The following is a 17,277-nucleotide window of genomic DNA, read 5'->3' as shown; positions in this document are numbered from 1 at the left end:
GTCAATGTTCATAAGTGATGTTAGTCTATAATTTTTTTTCTTTTTCTTTTACTTTCTTTGTACTATTGTCCTATGGTTTTGGTATTAGAGTAATCCTAGCCTTGAAAAAAATATTTAAATTGGTGTTACTTCTTTAAATATGTGGTAAAATTTGCAAGTGAAACAAGTTGGGCCTGGAGTTTTGTTTTGTTTGGGAGGAAGATTTTTTTAATTCAACTTTAAAATATTTACAGGAATATTCAGGTTTTGTATTCATCTTGGATGTGTTTAGTGTCTGATTTTCAAGAAATTTACTTATTTCAGTTATTTAGGTTTATGTTTGCACAATTGTTCCTTTATACCCTTTATACCCTTCTAAAAGGAATATACATTCCTTTATACTCTTCTAATATCTGCTGGTTCTACAGTGGTATTGTCTTTTCATTCCTGGTAGTAGCAATTTGTGGCTTCTTTTTTTTGCTTACCAGTCCTACTAAAGTTTTGTCCATTGCATTGATCTTTACAAAGAACTAGCTTTTTGTCTCATTTTTTTTCTTTTTAATTTTATTGATTTCTGATTTGTATTACTTCTTTCTGCTAGCTTTGGGTTTATTTTGCTCCTTGTTTACTGTTCTTTTAATACACAATTTAGAATTTTGATCTGAGACCTTCTTTTATAGCACAAGCATTTAATGCTGTAAATTCCCCTCTATACAATGTTTTAGGAACATTCCACAAATTTTGATGTGTTTTTTATTTCCCTTTTGGATCCATATATTCTCTCTAAATGGTTTTATTAATTTCCAAGTGTTTGGAGATTTTCTTATCTTTTTCCTGTTGACATCTGGTCATTATGATCATAGAACATACTTTATAGAATTTCAATCCTTTAACATTTGTTCTGTTTTATAATCTTGGAAGTGGTGTATCTACATGAATATTCTGTGTACATTTGAAAAGAATGTGAATTCTGTCATTGGGGTGGGTGTTAATTATTTGGATCTAGTTGTTAATGTTGCCTAGTTCTTCTGTATCCTTGCTAATTTTTTGTCTACTTGTTCTGTCAGTTAATGCAAGAGGAGTACAGAAGTCTGCAAGAATATTGTAGATTTGTCTCTACTTTTTGTTCTGTTCATTTTTGCTTTGCTTATTTTAAAGCTCTGTTGTTAAATACATCCACATTTAAGATCACTCTGTTTTCTTGGCAAATTGACCCTCTTATCATTATGCAATGTTTTTCTTGATCTCTGATAATTTTCTTATCGCTGAAGTCTACTTTGTCTGATATTAATGTAATCACGCTAGCTTTCTTCTGGTTAATGATATAATATTTCATGATAGAATTTTTTATCCTTTTACTTTTAAACTATGTCATTATATTTGAAGTAATTTTTGTAGAGAGGATATTAGTGGAGATTGTTTTTATTATTTTTGGTCTATTCTGATAATCTCTGCCCTTAATTTTTGTTTAGGCCATTTATATTTCGTAAAATGTTTGATGTTTGGATTTGGGTTTATCATTTTATTATTTGTTTTCTGTTTTTCTGTCTGTATTTTCACTCTTCTGGTCCTCTTTTTTTGCCTTGTTTTGGATCATTTGACTATTTTTCAGTATTTCATTTTAATTTATTTTAGTTTTGACTGTATCTCTGTATAGATTTCTTTTAGTGGTTGCTCTATGGATTAGAATGTACATACTAACTTTCCACAGTCTGTTTAGAATCAGTCTTTTACCATGCCAAGTGGAATGTATAACTCTTTCATGTAAGTTTTGTTATTCTCCCTCCTTTATTTTATAGATGTTATATGCACTACATCATTTCTCTTCTTCTTTTATTCCTGACATTCCAAGTGTTCCTCATTTCACCTTCTTTATGACAGTTTTCCTAGAACAGATCTGCTGGCAATGAACTATACTTGTTATCTGAGAATGTCTTCATATATTACCTTAATTTTTTAAGAATATTCTCATTGGATTTAGAATTTTGAGCTGACAGATATTTTTTGTTTTAAACATGTTCCACTTTCTTATGAAATCTATGATTTCTGATTATAACTCTAGTCTTTTAAATAATTGATCCCCTATAATTATATATTATTTCATCAGGCTCTTTTTAATATTTTTTAAAACTAGTTTGATTGATGGGTTTGAGTCTAGTGTTTGATTGATGGGTTCGAGCCTAGATTTGGGGGGTTAGGAGGTTACTATTTGAGGTTCAGTTCTTAAATCTGTTGGTTTATGTCTTTCACTAAATTTGGGGAATTTTTAAACATTACTCAGTTTTTTTCTGCACTACAACTTTCTTTTCCTTCTGGGACTCCAGTGACATCAAAGTTAGATATTTTATTATTGTCCTGCATATCCTGAGACTCTTTATTTTTTAAGAAATATTTTTACTCTGTCTTATTCAAAGTGGATAGTTTCCATTGATGTACTGTCAAGTTCACCAGTCTTTGCTCTCTCATCTCCATTTTACTATGAAGCCTATCAAGTGATTTTTAAATTTTGGTTACTTTATGTTAATAGTTCTAAAATTTTCTTTTAGTTTTTATTTAAATATCTTCCATTTGCTGAGACAGTCTGTCTTTTCATTCTTTTCAACAGTGTTTACCCTTACTTCTTGGAGCATTTTTATAATTGTTGTCTTAATGTCTTAGTTTAATAATTCCAACATCTTTTTCTTCCCAATGTTGCCATTTTCTGATCATCTTTTCCTGTGTGACTTGAGACTTTTTCTGATTCTTCACATGCCAAGTAATTTGAGATTGTATCCTGGATATTTCGAGTATTATATTATGAGACTAATAAGTTAAATAAGACTAATACTTCGTCTTATTTAAATCCTATAGAGAATTTTGATATTTTTTGCTTAACAGGCAATTTATCCAGTTGTATTCAGGATGCAATCTCCAGCCAGTATATAGGTTGTGATTCCACAACTGGTTCACTTTTCAAAGCCTTTGAAATGCTGTTCAGATCTGTCCTTCATGTACCACCTAGGGTCCAATCTAGAACATGGATTGTAATTGTCTGTCCATACTTAGTTTCTCACAGTCTGTGATCAGATTCACATATGAGAAGTTTGAGCATAAACCCAAGAGTTCATAAACAGCCTTATGAGGTCACTTTCCTGAGCCTCTCTCTTTCGTAATCTCAGTACTTTGAGTTCCTAGAGACTCTGCTTTTCAGTCCTGTAGCCAAAATTTTGGGACTTCATTTACCCTACTTTGCCACATACTTCCTGCATCTGTGCCTGTGGAAGAGCTGAAAGAAGACAGAGAAAGAGCTCAGTGAAGGTTGTATTATACTCTTAGGGCCACAGCTCCTCCTACTGGAGAGGAAGTTTTCCCTCCCTCAAAGTTTTAAATTCTTGCAGTCATCATTATTTCTGCTACTACCTTGAAGATTAGGATGCAAGAGAATAAAGGAGAAAAGGGCAGTTTTTCTCTTCTTTAAGCCTTTTCCTGCTCCTTGAGCCTAAACTAGAAGGATTCTCCTAGAGCCTTCACTGCCATGCCCCAGGGCCCACTTTCAGGTTTTAAGCTCCCTTGAATCCAGGCCAGGGGTACCTTTTGAAAAAAGAAGAAAGAAAAAGGTAAGGGGAATCACCCTGTGCTACTCTGAATTCTTGTCATGTCATCTTCTGCAGTCCACCTGCTGTGACTTACCCTTTAGAGTCTTTAAATAACTGTTCCCTTCGTTATCCCCAGGTTTTATTAGCTAGATTCAGTAGCAGACATAAACGGTTTGTACATTCTCCATCTTAGCTGGATCTGACCTCAGGTATACATTTTTAATCGTTACCTAAGGTAATGGGTATTCATGGAGATTGTGAGTTATATTCATTTTAACTTTGCTAGACAGTTATACCACAAATATTCACATACATATTATAAATTAGAAGATACAGGAGTGGGAAAATGAAACTATCTAGAAAAGTATACAGTGAATCATTTCATCTCTAAAGTTTGAACACATTTAGGTTTGAATTCAGGAATCTGTTGGCATTCTCTTTTTTGATAGTTTTCCCTTAGCAGGAGCAGTAGGGTGGGAATAGCAGAAAGCTGGCCCAGCAACGACTTACAGAATGAGAGAGATGTGAATTGGCCTTTAAAAAATATGTGGAAGTTACTCATTTGGACTGGGTAATGGCTTTCTAGGCAGAGGGAACAACTTGAGAAAAGGTATAGAGAAGGTCCCCAACTTACAACTTCGACTTAAGACTTTTCCCTTTACAGTGATGTGAAAGAAATGTGTATTCAGTAGAAACCACACTCCAAGGACCTATGAAATCATTTCTCATTTTCAATATACTGTTCAATAAATTATATGAGATTTTAATACTTTATTATAAAATGGGCTTCATGTTAGATGATTTTGCCCAACTGTAGGATACCGTAATTGTCCTGAGTACCTTTAAGGTAGACTAGGCTGGACTATGTTGTTCAGTAGGACCAGTGTATTAAATGCATTTTGACATGATATTTTCCATTTATAATGAGTTTATCAAGATGTAACCTCATCATAAGTCAAGGAGTATCTATACAGGTAAAATGTGCCTGGCATGTGTGAATGTGTATCAAAGAGGAGTAGGCAAACCAGGAAAGGGAAATCTGATTCAGTTAGGTAATTACTGTGCCTTCTTAGAGGTTGCTATAAGATATTCCCATGAACACATTTGAAATGGTTAGAAACACATGGGTATGAATTTCAAAAAACACAAGTTTTTGAATTTAACACATATGCTAAATAACCAGTCCTTTAGCTTAAACTATGCTATCCTGCAAATGATAGAAAGTCTTCTGGATTTTTATTAGAATTAATCACATTTTCCATTCTTGTTTTTATTTACTAGGAATTTCATCTTATGACTAAAAAGAACAAGCCATAAGTTCTTTTGGTCTGAATTTGCAATATTTGCCTTTGACTTATTTTTTAATTAAACTTTTTATTTTGACCTAATGATAGATTCACAATAATACAGAGAAATCCTGTGTAGCCTTTACCCAGTTTCCTCCAATGGTAACATAATATAATGTCACAACAAGCATATTGACGTTGATACACTCAAGATACAAAGCAGTTCTGTCACTACCAGGCTCTCATTTCCCGTTACATATTCACCCCGTCCCTCTACCTTGCCCCATTCCTTACCCCTGGCAACCACTAATCTCCATCTTTACAATCGTATTATTTGAAGAAAGTTACATAAATGAAATCATACAGTATGTAACCTTTTAGACTGGCTTTTTTTCAATTCTTGGAAATTCATCTGAGCTGTTGCTTGTATCAATAGTTCGTTCTTTTTTATTGCTGAGTAGTTATTTCATGACTTATTTTTTAGGCCAACTTTTTCCATTATTTTCCATTTTGTAAAAACAAAGTCTTATTACTCAGGCATTTTTCTCACTTATATATTTGCTTTAGAATTTATACTAAAAACAAAAACCTTAGGAGCATTCTAGTGTTCTTTTTAAAATTGCATTTAGGTTAACCAGTCATAATCTGTTGACATTATTAAGTCTTACAGGAAAAAAATACGTACAAGTTGATTTTGTTACTTTACACCCCTTTTAATTCCTACACAGAAGTAAGATGAGAACACATGAGAGATACTGCTGCTTGAAAAATACTTAGCACAGCCTGTTTGCAGACACACTCATGCTAGTCCACGGATGATGCAGAAAGGAGCCTATACCGAGGCAGCATTTTTTTGCAGTGCTGAAGGCCAACATTAGAATGTTTTCTGTTTTCATTAGGCACCATGGTCTTAGTTGTTCAACCAAAACTCCAGCCTCAATAATGAGGGAAAAAAATAGACTTCTAGTTTTTAAATTGTGGAAAATAGGTCTTGGAGTAGATTTTGAAGTATGTTAAATACTCATCTAAAGAGCCTAGAATTTATCCCAAGGGGGGATGAAGAAATGAAGAAACAAATAAATTAATCAAATTGCAGTTCCTAAAATAGTTATAAGTAGAAAAATTAGCAACATCTAAAAATGTCATTTTAACCTTTAATATCAATGTCATATTCCATCTTATCAGGTAGTAACTCTGGCTGTTTTGATTTTCATTTTAGAAGAATAAGGAACATAAGTATACAATAATCAATAACTATATTACCATCATATAATTACCCAGTTGGCATACTGTTTATTATTTTAGTTTAAGGAGACACATTGAAGCGAGAAAAAGGGGGTGCTAGAGGTTTGCAGACACTTAGCAAACATTAATGTTTATCCTACAGCTTTGTAAGCACTTTACCAAGAATCTTTAAACTGTCATTTTGCTGATGGAAAGTATAAAATGAGACTTCAGCAGAAGTTAATCTCATCATTATCTACTTAAAACAGTGTTTTTTACATTGATCTAAAGAGGTTTGTGCATATTTTGACGGTTTTTCCTATATGATCATCTTTAAGTACTAGTATGAAAGTTAATGAGTAAAGAAAATCTGCTGAATAAATCCACCTGATAACCCAAGGCACTTAAAGGAAATACATGCTATAATGCGATGCAAAGATTTTACTTGATTAGTGCTCTGTTTCTCAATTTAACAACCAAACCTAAAAGAAATTTAAATCAAGACTTTTGACGGACATATTCAGTGCAATTTGATTAGGGTGCAGATAACTACACTATTTTGGTGTGACCGTATAAGTATTCTGATCATAATTATGACATATACTCTGCTACTAGTTAGAAAAAGAACAGTTTTTAACTTCTTCATGCCTTTCATGTATGCACGTGTTCTTAATACACTATTATAATAAATAAAATGTACCTGAAAATATAAAACATACTTCTTGTCCAGAAAGTATGCATTTGTTTATCATACAAAATGTTTATTCTGAACCTATGCTGTATGAAATGCTACAGATAGCCCACTATAAATGTAGAAGTAGCAAGGGAAGATGACAGATGTCTAAAAATATTTGTTAGTAGCACTATATTGTTGATTACTACATATCAACATATGTAGTAGAATAATGAATAAAGTGAAAGAAAAAGCATAATGCCTTAGGTGTTTACTTTGGGCACAGTAACGTTTGGTCCAGTCTTCTTTCTAGTTTTCTGGTACCCTAGTTAAATGAGCAAGAGTGTGATGGAAAGTGGGCTTTGAAGTCAATCAGACCTACATTTATATTTCATTTCTACCACCTAATAGTTGTGTGTCTATGGGCAAGTTATTTAACTTCTCCAAGCCTCAAGTTTTTTAACTTATAAAATATGTTGTTACAAAGCTTAAAAGAAGTAAGTTAACTAGCACAGTGCCTAGAACATAGAATTTGTGCTTTAGAGAAGAAATAAAAATATATAATTCTACCATCTATAGGTAGAGCTCTTTTACCAAAATAATACTAAAATTCCAATTTGCTTATAATCCTAAAATATGTATAATTCCAGAATATCTAAATCTGTACTGCTTTTACTTCTCAAAGATATTTTTGTGATAAGACTGTCCACTTAATTTATTTAAACAGCTTTACTTTTCAAGGACACATTACCATATTCATAAAAGGAAAAAATTCAAATTAAATATAATCTGTACTGAAAGTTTCCTTTTCAGATTTTGGGAAGTTAAAATGTTTGTGATACCTGGATTTATTTTTTTAATTTTTTATTGATATATAATAGCTATATATATTTGGGGAGTACATGTGATATTTTGATACATGTATACAATGTGTAATGATCAGATCAGAGTAATTGGGATATCCAAAACTTTAAACATGTGTCTTTCATTTGTATTAGGAACACTATAGATCTATTTTAATTTCTTCTTCTTTGATTTCAGCAGGAAAGGAAGGGCAAGAAATCCTGGGGCCTGAAGCTCAAGCAGATGAAGCAGGATGTACAGGTACTCTGCTGCAGCTTACTTTCATACCATAGCCTTTAAAAGAAGGTCTTTTGTGTCACTGATTTCGCATTTGTGAGTCCTGAATCTAGTCCGTTTCCTTCTCTTTTATCTTACCTTCCTTAAATGTTTAAGTACTTAGGCGTGTGATGCACTACATAAAAAGAAGTAAATATTCCTTAAATACAGAGTAACTTACAGATTCATATTACGTAGCAGATTTTTCTGTTCTATAAGAATGACGAGTATAACCTACAGATAATCCAAAAAATACGTGTTTGAAAGATGATTTGAACTTCTGTCAAGTTTTTGACCAAAGTTAGAGAAATGCAGATCTAACTTTTGAGTTTCATTATTAGTTACCTGGGTCTGCTTTGAATTGCCCACAAGACAAAAAGCAGAAGAAAATAGAAAAAGCAAATATGGATTATCTATAAATCAGATGAGAATCATGAATATTAATGAGTTGAGTGAACATGTCGCAGCAAACGAGAATCAAAAATGTTTCTTAAATTTTCTGTGATTGAAAAAGGGTAAAATGAAGTTGAATTATAGTAAACAAGGAAATTTGCTTTTAGGTGACTAAAAAGTACATACTCCCTGAGACTTAAGGTTATTCCTCTGTAATGGATTCAGATCAGATTTAAGAAGCAAAAGAGTAAGTGGAAAAATTAAATCAGATCTTATGTATAATAATACCAGTCACTTTTTATTGTGTTCCCTAGTAGAGCCAGAACTGTTAAAATGTAAACTTCAAAAATGAATTCCAGATTATTAAAACATTTCCTCACAATATTATACTTAAACGTAGTATAATTGTACTTTGTATATTCAACCATAAATTAGATATTTCTGTCATATAGTTTTCATTACATTTTCTTTTTCCTTCTCTTCTATGAGTTATCATCTATAGATTTGTTTTTTACTTTGCTGTGCATTTTAGGAATATTCCATAAAGGCTTACAAATTTTATCTTTCATTAGGTAAGATGAGGTACGGTTCATGGCCTAAAAGTGTCAAGATTAGATTTTTATTCATAATATAAACAATAGCACTCCTATACTTGTCAGTCATTTCTGTAAAACAGAGTAAATCTTTGTGCTGTTATTAAAAGTGAATTCCAGGTTAAATAATAATGGAGTATGTGATAATTTGTGGTGCCTATAGCCTACGATTTTATGTTTTGCCCCTAACTTGGTTCTGTGTAACTTGCATGAATAATTTTTTCAGATATGCTTGTTATCATATATTTGCAATGCTAAACTATAGAATATGTAAAATATTTAAGCTGGACATTTGTTAGTAGTAATACAGTAATGTTAATAAACATAAGAGTACACTATTTACTTTTACCTAGTGTTGTTAAACTTTGATGACTTATATTACCAGAGTTACAGAAGACTACTTGCCCTTCTAGGTAAAATGCTATCCAAAAAGATACTCACAGGTTTATAGTATTTTATCTGTCAGGCTGTTCTTCACTATAAAAATAAATGAATTCTTTCAGTTTGAAGTACTGAATAGTATGTAAATTTCCTCAAAAAAAATTGCATCTGAAAGGCAGAGTAACCTTCTCAAATTTGTGTTTAACAAAAGTTGCTGCTGGAATGTAAAATCTCCCCCATGTACACAATGATGATCCCTGCTGCATTATTCACCTGGAACATGGGGAGTTAGGAGTAAGCAAACTTCCATTAAAGCTCCAGTGAGTGTAGCTTTAAAAGGAAATTTAACTTTTGAGACTTTTGAGCAGTTAAACTGTAAAATTACATCATGACTTTGCTTTTGTTACTTTCTTGACTTCTAGGGAATAATATGCTGACAAAATGAGTAAAAACATTGTACAGCGGTCGCCATCATTAGTTCAGAACGTTGTCGGATCTTTGTTATAGCAGACTTCATTTTGCAGCTCATGAAGTTAAGGAACTATAGTCTGAAGTTAGTATTCAGAGTAAAAAATTCATTTAAAACATCCTTTGTTCCTTCTGAGCATCCCTTTTTTTGTTTATATAGTTGATAATTTTAGAAAGTTTCAAACATGGAGGATAAAGATAAGAGGAAGCCTGAGGACACTTTATTCAATAGGATGGAAAAATTGATTGATTGATTGATTTAAAAATATTTAGTGTTTATATTAAATATTTGCTCTCTCAAATACATGTATATAGTCATTTAATTCTATACTTTGATTGTCAATTTTGAGTTTTGTCATATTTAAAGAAAACCCAATTACCCTTTTATGCTGTGTATATTTGCTCATCTCCCTAATATTTAAATACATACGTTTATCATCTAAAGACCAGGACATTTATAATTGACCTTTTCAAGATGTGCATTTACCAACACTTTAAATTTTAAAAAGCTGCAGAAATTCTGGTCTCAGTTTGAAATTGGGCCTGGTAAATGTGGGTTCATGGAGATAGAGTGTAGTTTAATAGAAAGAGCTCAGATTTTATACCTGACACCTAATACCAACTTGTCTGCTCTAACAGTAATACATTTTCTCTCTGTGATCTCAGAAAACTTTTTCTGACCCTAATTTTTTTATTGATAAAAATTTTAATTGCAAAATTATGTTCACCTTGCAAGACTTCTTTAAGGCGTAAATAGCTAACAATTCCATAGTACTTACTACATACCAAGTACCCTCCTAATAAGTACATTAATGTATTAGTTTAATTCTTACAACAACCTAAGAGGTACTGTATATAAATTTTATAGGATATAAACTGATTATATACTGCCTCACAAATTTCTTAATGGACATATAAAATTTTTCATTTTAAATGTCAGTAGTTACAATTTAATTTCTGGCATCGTAAAACATTGACATTTTAACATCACTATTACATATGAAACCCATAGTATATTAATACCTATTATCGTTTTTTTAAAAATATGAAAATGCTCTTTAAGAGTAAGAAATGTTAGGTCATAATGTTTACTTTTTGAGCTCATATTTCCATTCTATATACACTAATAGAATTTTATGCCAATATATATTTCCTGTTTGAAGGTATTTTTGATCAACTATCGTATTTCTTTACAAGGAAAATATGTGTATAAATTAAAATTTCTTTTTAATTTCCAGGGACCACAAGGATCTTAGTTTTTTAGAAAATTCAGGGATTTATCATTTAATTGTTAGTAGTTCATAGTTGATCACAACATAAGTATATTTTAAATTTTAATTATTAAAGAAAAACATTACTAGAAATGAGATTAAAGGAGCTAATTTTTAAAATTACTTCATAAATAGTAATTAATTGTAATAGCTTAATATTATTTCTAGAAGGAAAAGTGTTCATCATTTGGTTTCTATTTTTTTAGCATTGAGGTACCTTTATTCTCAAATTAAAAGATGAAATAAAATTTTGTTATAACTGAGTTGCTCAGTTTTTATATGTCTTCAGACATAATGTCAAAAGTTATTTGTCAATGAAAATATTTTAATGTCCTGTCAGCTTATACTTTGATTAACTATTTCTTCAATTTTGTTGAAAACCAAAATTTAAAGCCATCTAACTTGCAAAAAGATTTATTTCCCAGTCATTACAATCATCTATTCCCTCATTTTCTGGGACATATACCAGAAAGACTTTACCAATAGTTATTTATCAAAGGACTAATGATATCTGTTTTGGACTTTAAAAATTTTTTTTTCTCACAGTCACTTTGTTTAATGTATTTAGAAATGATTGAGGAAACTGAAATATGGTTAATTTAAGTATCTTTTACCAGTATATTTTTCATGAAAAACACTTTTATTATGTGAACTGTATTTTGAGCAATACCTTATTAGTTCACCCAATTTCTGGAAAATTTCCAATAATCTACCCAGCAAAGCCAGTTATCAACATCACACCAGCCAGACAATTCAGACTTACTTTCAGTCAGGAAAAAAAGCATTTTTTCATTTTTTGAACTCAGTGTGACAATACATATTTTGAGGAATTTTATAAAAATCTCATCAATAAGGAAGTGTATGAAGGATATATTTAAAATACAAAAATTAGCCAGGTGTGGTGGTGCACGCTTGTAATCCCAGCTACTTGGGAGGCTGAGGCAGGAGAATCCTTGGACCCAGGAGGTGGAGGTTGCCGTGAGCCAAGATTGCACCATTGCACTCCAGCCTGGGCGACAAGAGTGAAACTCAGTCTCAAAAAAAAAAAAAAAGAAATTATCAATAATGAAGAAAACATAAAGTATAAGTAAATACATCTTATACTAATACTAAGTAGTAAAGTCAAGATTAAGATTATATAGATCTAATCTAATTTGTATGTTAAAAAAATCTTCATCTCCAACTGTGTACCTTTAGACCTAATCAATGTATAGGAAAGCTAGAATTTATTGAAGTAGCAAAATTTATATATAAAATACAGATCATGCAGTTCTGAAAAGTGTATACTATTTAAAAACTAATTCCAACAGCTAGCACACTTATAATTTTTATTAGGATGTAGAAAATATAAGATGGAGATTGCTTAATTGAAATAAATATTTTATATAATTTGATAAAAATAATTTTAACTCTTAGCAACTCAACATGGAATCTGTAAGAAATCACATAATATGTCAATTTCATTTATGACTTTTATCTAGTTTAAATTTAAGAAATTTAAGTTGCTTTGAAAAGAATGCCACTGATTTGTTCTGCTTTGGCTCTTCAGAACTGCTTATTGTTCTACCTAATGACAAATCCTAGGAATGATGTTTGAGAATATTATTTGCTTTGCTCTTATCAGTCTCCTGAAGAGCAATGAATTTTTAAATAATAGTTAGGGTCATTAAGGGAAGATTACCCTCACTCCCTCTGGTCATATTATATAGTTAATTTCGGCGTCCCAACCAGGACCAGTATACCCCCATTTCAGTTGTGCTTTATGCCTAATAGAAATTCATGTAAACAGGGAAGACCAGAAAACCTATAGTGATTCTATGTTGCCTTTATTTGTCAGTAAAGAAGGCTTTCCCTAATCAGTGTTTTGAACTTTACTCCTTTGGCACCCAGGAGGACTTGACACTCCAAGCAGTGTACCATAATCATGTGATGGATGGATAGAGGAATATGCCTTTTCTCTTTTTTTCTTTTAAGAAAGAACAAGGGATAGTGTGAAAAAGGGAGAGCAGGGAGAAGAACTTTCAAGGATGCTAGAAAAGAGTTTACATGGAAGTTGAGGATCTGGGAGTTGATTCCTTTAAAACCAACAGTCCAGCTTACCTTTTAAAAGTCTTCACTTACCTCTGGATCCAGTAATCCCAGTTTGGTAACTACTGACATGAACTAAATAATGCAGTTCTTGGTATGTAGCAAATGTTAAATAATTGATAGCTATTGAGAAGTAGGGAAAAAAATTACAGTCACCATTTGTTACTGTCATTGGTTCTCAGGTTTTAAACAGCAGTCACCCTGATGAGTTCAGTTACCACTACGGTGCAGGAGATTTAGCAAGATTGTTTTAATAACCATCAAACAAACAGATGCCCATATATCCCCATTTTAATTTGGCCAAATGTCAGCCTGCTGGGAAGTGCTGTTTTACAAATTTAGACCTGACAGTTCAGTCAGAGTCTATAAAGAAGTCATCCCTGCGGCATTTGGGAGCCATACTAAGGCATTGCAGTTACCAGCATGGAGGAGAGGCCCTCCTCTGGAGCCAGTGGAGGAAATGGAGGAAAACCGTAGTACAGCAATACTGCTTTAGAAACTTGGCAGCACTCTGGGCTACCTTCTCAAAGCATAAGCCTTTCTAATTCAAGAAAAGTTGCCTTTGCCTTAATCCCACAGTTAAACATTTACTGAGGCAGAAATAAAGAAAGAATAGCCTTGTTTTGTATGAATACTAGTTTAGCTAAGAAACAGTTTTCATAGATTTGATACTCTTTGATGCTTATTAGAAATCCTTCTAACTATAGGTAATTATTAAAAACTATGTTCTAAGAAATCATATAACTGAACTGAATGTCAGAATGGTTTATGTGAGAATGATTCCGATTTAAAGTACAGTCCCCCCCTACCATTATCTATGGGGGATAAATTCCAAGACCCCCCATCAAGTGTCTGAAATAAATACTTACATATACTATACTGTTTCCTATACATAAATACCTATGATAAAGTTTAATTTATAAATTTTATACAGAGATTGCAACAAACTAATAATAAAATATGGTTATAACAATATGCTGTAATAAAAGGTATATGAATGTGGTCTCCCTCGCTCTCTCTCAGATTATTATTCTTGTACTGTGTTCACCTGATTTCAGATTGCAGCTGATCACAGGTAACTGAAATCATGGAAAATGAAGCCACAGATAAGGGGCTGTCTATTGTCCAACTTTAAATAAATATTGTGATATGATAGGTTGCTAAGAAGGTGACCTTTGAGAACTAAAGTTTTTTTCTTGCTTTATCATTAATTGAGAAATTCAGTCAACTGTATTGCCTTCTCTGTGTTTTATTAGTAAAATGCAATAGAAGTATGACTTTAACATTTAAAAGGGATACTGTGAGAATTTCACACATTTATAACACTTTAAACTTACAAAGCAAAGAGATATCTTAGTAGATTACAAAATGAGTGGAATTCATTTTTAATTTTCAAGAAATATTTTCTGCAGATTCAAGAACAATCACATGTTCTCTCAACATAAATAATTTCTTATTTAGAAAACCTTTGTAATAACTTAGTGGTGAGATTGCTTTCTTAAAAGTATGCTTTTTTTTTTAGTAAAAGATGATGAATGCGAGTCAGATGCAGAAAATGAGCAAAACCATGATCCTAATGTTGAAGAGTTTCTGCAACAACAAGACACTGCTGTCATTTTTCCTGAGGCACCTGAAGAGGACCAGAGGCAGGGTACACCAGAAGCCAGTGGTCATGATGAAAATGGTAAATGGATCTTAACAACTGTGTTTCTTTCCCTGTTTAAAGGATTGTTGTTTCTACCATTCTACTATGGGAACTTGCTCTACTATTGGGAACATTCTTGAGGACCAGACTTTATTACAGGTGCCTATAGAGAGCAGTCTGTTTCATTAATGGAACACTATGGTGACCACACAGTAATAAATTATTAGCTGCTCATGTATTGTGGTAGTAATGCCACTGCATATGAAATGCTTAGAACAGTGTCTGGACATCAAATTCCATTTACTTACATGGCAGTAGGCAGTAGAAGCGAGAACTAGAATAACCCTTACTGCCCTTTGATTCTTTCCCACTCTTCTTGTAGCAAATAAAAATATGGTTGCCTGCTTTGTACAAGAACATACTAATTTGGAGACAGTGGTTTTTCTGAATCTGCCTTATTCCACTCTGATATGAATAGTCAGTGTACAGAGTGTGGAAAATGCAATAAAAATGTGTTCAGACTCTCCTGAGAAGAAATAGGCTGTGTTACAGTTTTGGAGGAAAAGACTATGTTATTGTTCACCAGAAGAAAGTAGGTTATCAAAGAATTGAAAGGGAAATACAAAATTTTAAAATATATATGTATTTATGTAAAATTTTTATGTGACTAAAGGCTTTCAAAAAGCCTCACTGAAAGGAAAAAATGAAATCTAAAGAAATGATCCATTATGTAGTTCTAATAAAGGTTAAACCTTTTAAAGTTCGTCAGGTCCACACAGTACAATCTGAAAATTGAGGAACTAACATTCTGAATTAGTAAACAGTTTGAATTATAGAATTAGTTGTTGATTTTGTTATTCATTACTTTCAGATATTTAGTGTAATCTAATTAAATGCTAATAAAGCATTTTGAAGTATTCTGTCATATCCACAACATTTGTTTACATATTTATTCCTTTTTATAACCAAATAGTATTAAATTGTGCATATATGCCACATTTTCTTCATCCATTGATGGACACTGAGGTTAATTCCATATCTTTGCTGTTGTGAATAGTACTGTAATAAGCATGGAGATCCAGGCAACTCTTTGATATACTGACTTCCCTTGGATAAATACCCAGTAGCGGAATTGCTGGATCATATAATAGTTCTATTTTTAGTTTTTTTGGTGAAATCTCCATACTGTTTTCACAGTGACTGTCCTAATTTTCATTCCCACCAATAATATATAAAAGTTCCCTTTTCTCCACATCTTCACTGGCATTCATTAGTTTTTGTCTTTAATAGCAATTCTAACTGGGATGAAATGATATATTATTGTGGTTTTGATTTGCGTTTCTCTAATGATTAGTGATGGTGAGCATTTTTTCATATATCTGTGGCCATTTGTATGTCTTCCTTTGAGAAATGTTTATTCATGTCCTTTGCCTGCTTTTCAATAGGATTATTTGAGTTTTCTTAATCTGTTGAGTAGTTTATATATTCTTCATATTAGTCCCTTGTCAGATGAGTAGTTTGCAGATATTCACTCTGTTGTTTCCTTTGCTGTGCAAAAGCTTTTTAGTTTAATATAGTCCCATTTGTCAAATGTTTTTGTTGCCTGTGCTTTGGAGATCTTAGCAATAAAATCTTTGCCTACCCCAATGTCCTGAGTGTTTTCTGTGTGTTTTCTTCTAGTAGTTTTATGGTGTTGTGTCTTATGTTTAAGTCTTTCATTGGTCTTGAGTTGATTTTTGTATGTGGTGGAGATGGGAGTCCAGTTTCATTCTTCACATGTTAATATTCAGTTTTCCCAGCACCATTTATTGGAGAGTATGTCCTTTTCCCAGTGTAAGTTTTTGGTGCCTTTGTCGGAATCAAATGGCTGTTAATAATGTGGATTTAATTCTGGGTTCTCTATTCTCTTCCACTGGTCTGTGTATCTGTTTTATACTAATGCCATGCTGTTTTGGTTACTGTACCTTGTATTATATTTTGAAGTCAGGTAGTGCAATGTCTCCAGCTTTGTTCTTTTTGCTCAGGATTGCTTTGGCTATATTGTTCTTTTGTGGTTACATAAAAATTTTAGGTTTGTTTTTTCTACTTCTGTGACAAATGACATAGATATTTTGATAGGGATTGGATTGAATCTGTAGATTGCTCTGGGCAATATGATCATTTTAATTAATTCTGATCCATGAGATCAGAATTTTAATTAATTCTGATCTTTCCATTTACTTGTGTCTTCTTCAGTTTCTTTCATCAATATTTTGTAGTTTTCCTTGAAGAGGTCTTTCACCTCCTTGGGTAAATTTATCCCTAGGTATTTTACTTTTTTGTAGCTACTATAAATGAGATGGTCTTCTTGATTTATTTCTCGTCTAGTTCATTATTGGTGTACGGAAACACTGCTGATTTTTTATGTTGATTTTTGTATCCTGCAACTTTCAATTTATTTAGCAGATTGCAGAGTTTTTTGGTCATGTCTTTAGGTTTTTCTAGATATTAGATCATATAGTCTGCAAAGAGAGACTGTTAGACATCTTTTCCAAATTGGATGCCTTTTATTTCTTTCTCTTGCCCAATTGCTCTGGCTAAGA

The 17,277-nt window shown here is 32.2% G+C and overlaps 1 protein-coding gene across 28 annotated transcripts in view; it reads left to right on the top strand.

Annotated features, from left to right (window-relative positions):
• ZEB1 (zinc finger E-box binding homeobox 1) overlaps window positions 1-17,277 on the top strand; it is a 190,019-nt gene that overhangs the window by 148,693 nt on the left and 24,049 nt on the right. For 19 of the 28 annotated variants that reach the window (XM_017962648.2, XM_017962665.2, XM_017962668.2 and 16 more), the window contains 2 exons: window positions 7,779-7,841; window positions 14,573-14,734. In XM_017962648.2, coding sequence (XP_017818137.1) covers window positions 7,779-7,841; window positions 14,573-14,734 — 225 coding nt within the window. The remainder of the gene's footprint in view (window positions 1-7,778; window positions 7,842-14,572; window positions 14,735-17,277) is intronic. The other 9 variants (XM_017962649.2, XM_017962672.2, XM_017962671.2 and 6 more) reach the window with 1 other exon arrangement.

This window comes from Papio anubis, chromosome 11 (assembly GCF_008728515.1).
Source record: "Papio anubis isolate 15944 chromosome 11, Panubis1.0, whole genome shotgun sequence".
In the NCBI taxonomy this organism is placed as follows: domain Eukaryota; kingdom Metazoa; phylum Chordata; class Mammalia; order Primates; family Cercopithecidae; genus Papio; species Papio anubis.
This window is presented reverse-complemented; position numbering and strand designations above follow the sequence as displayed.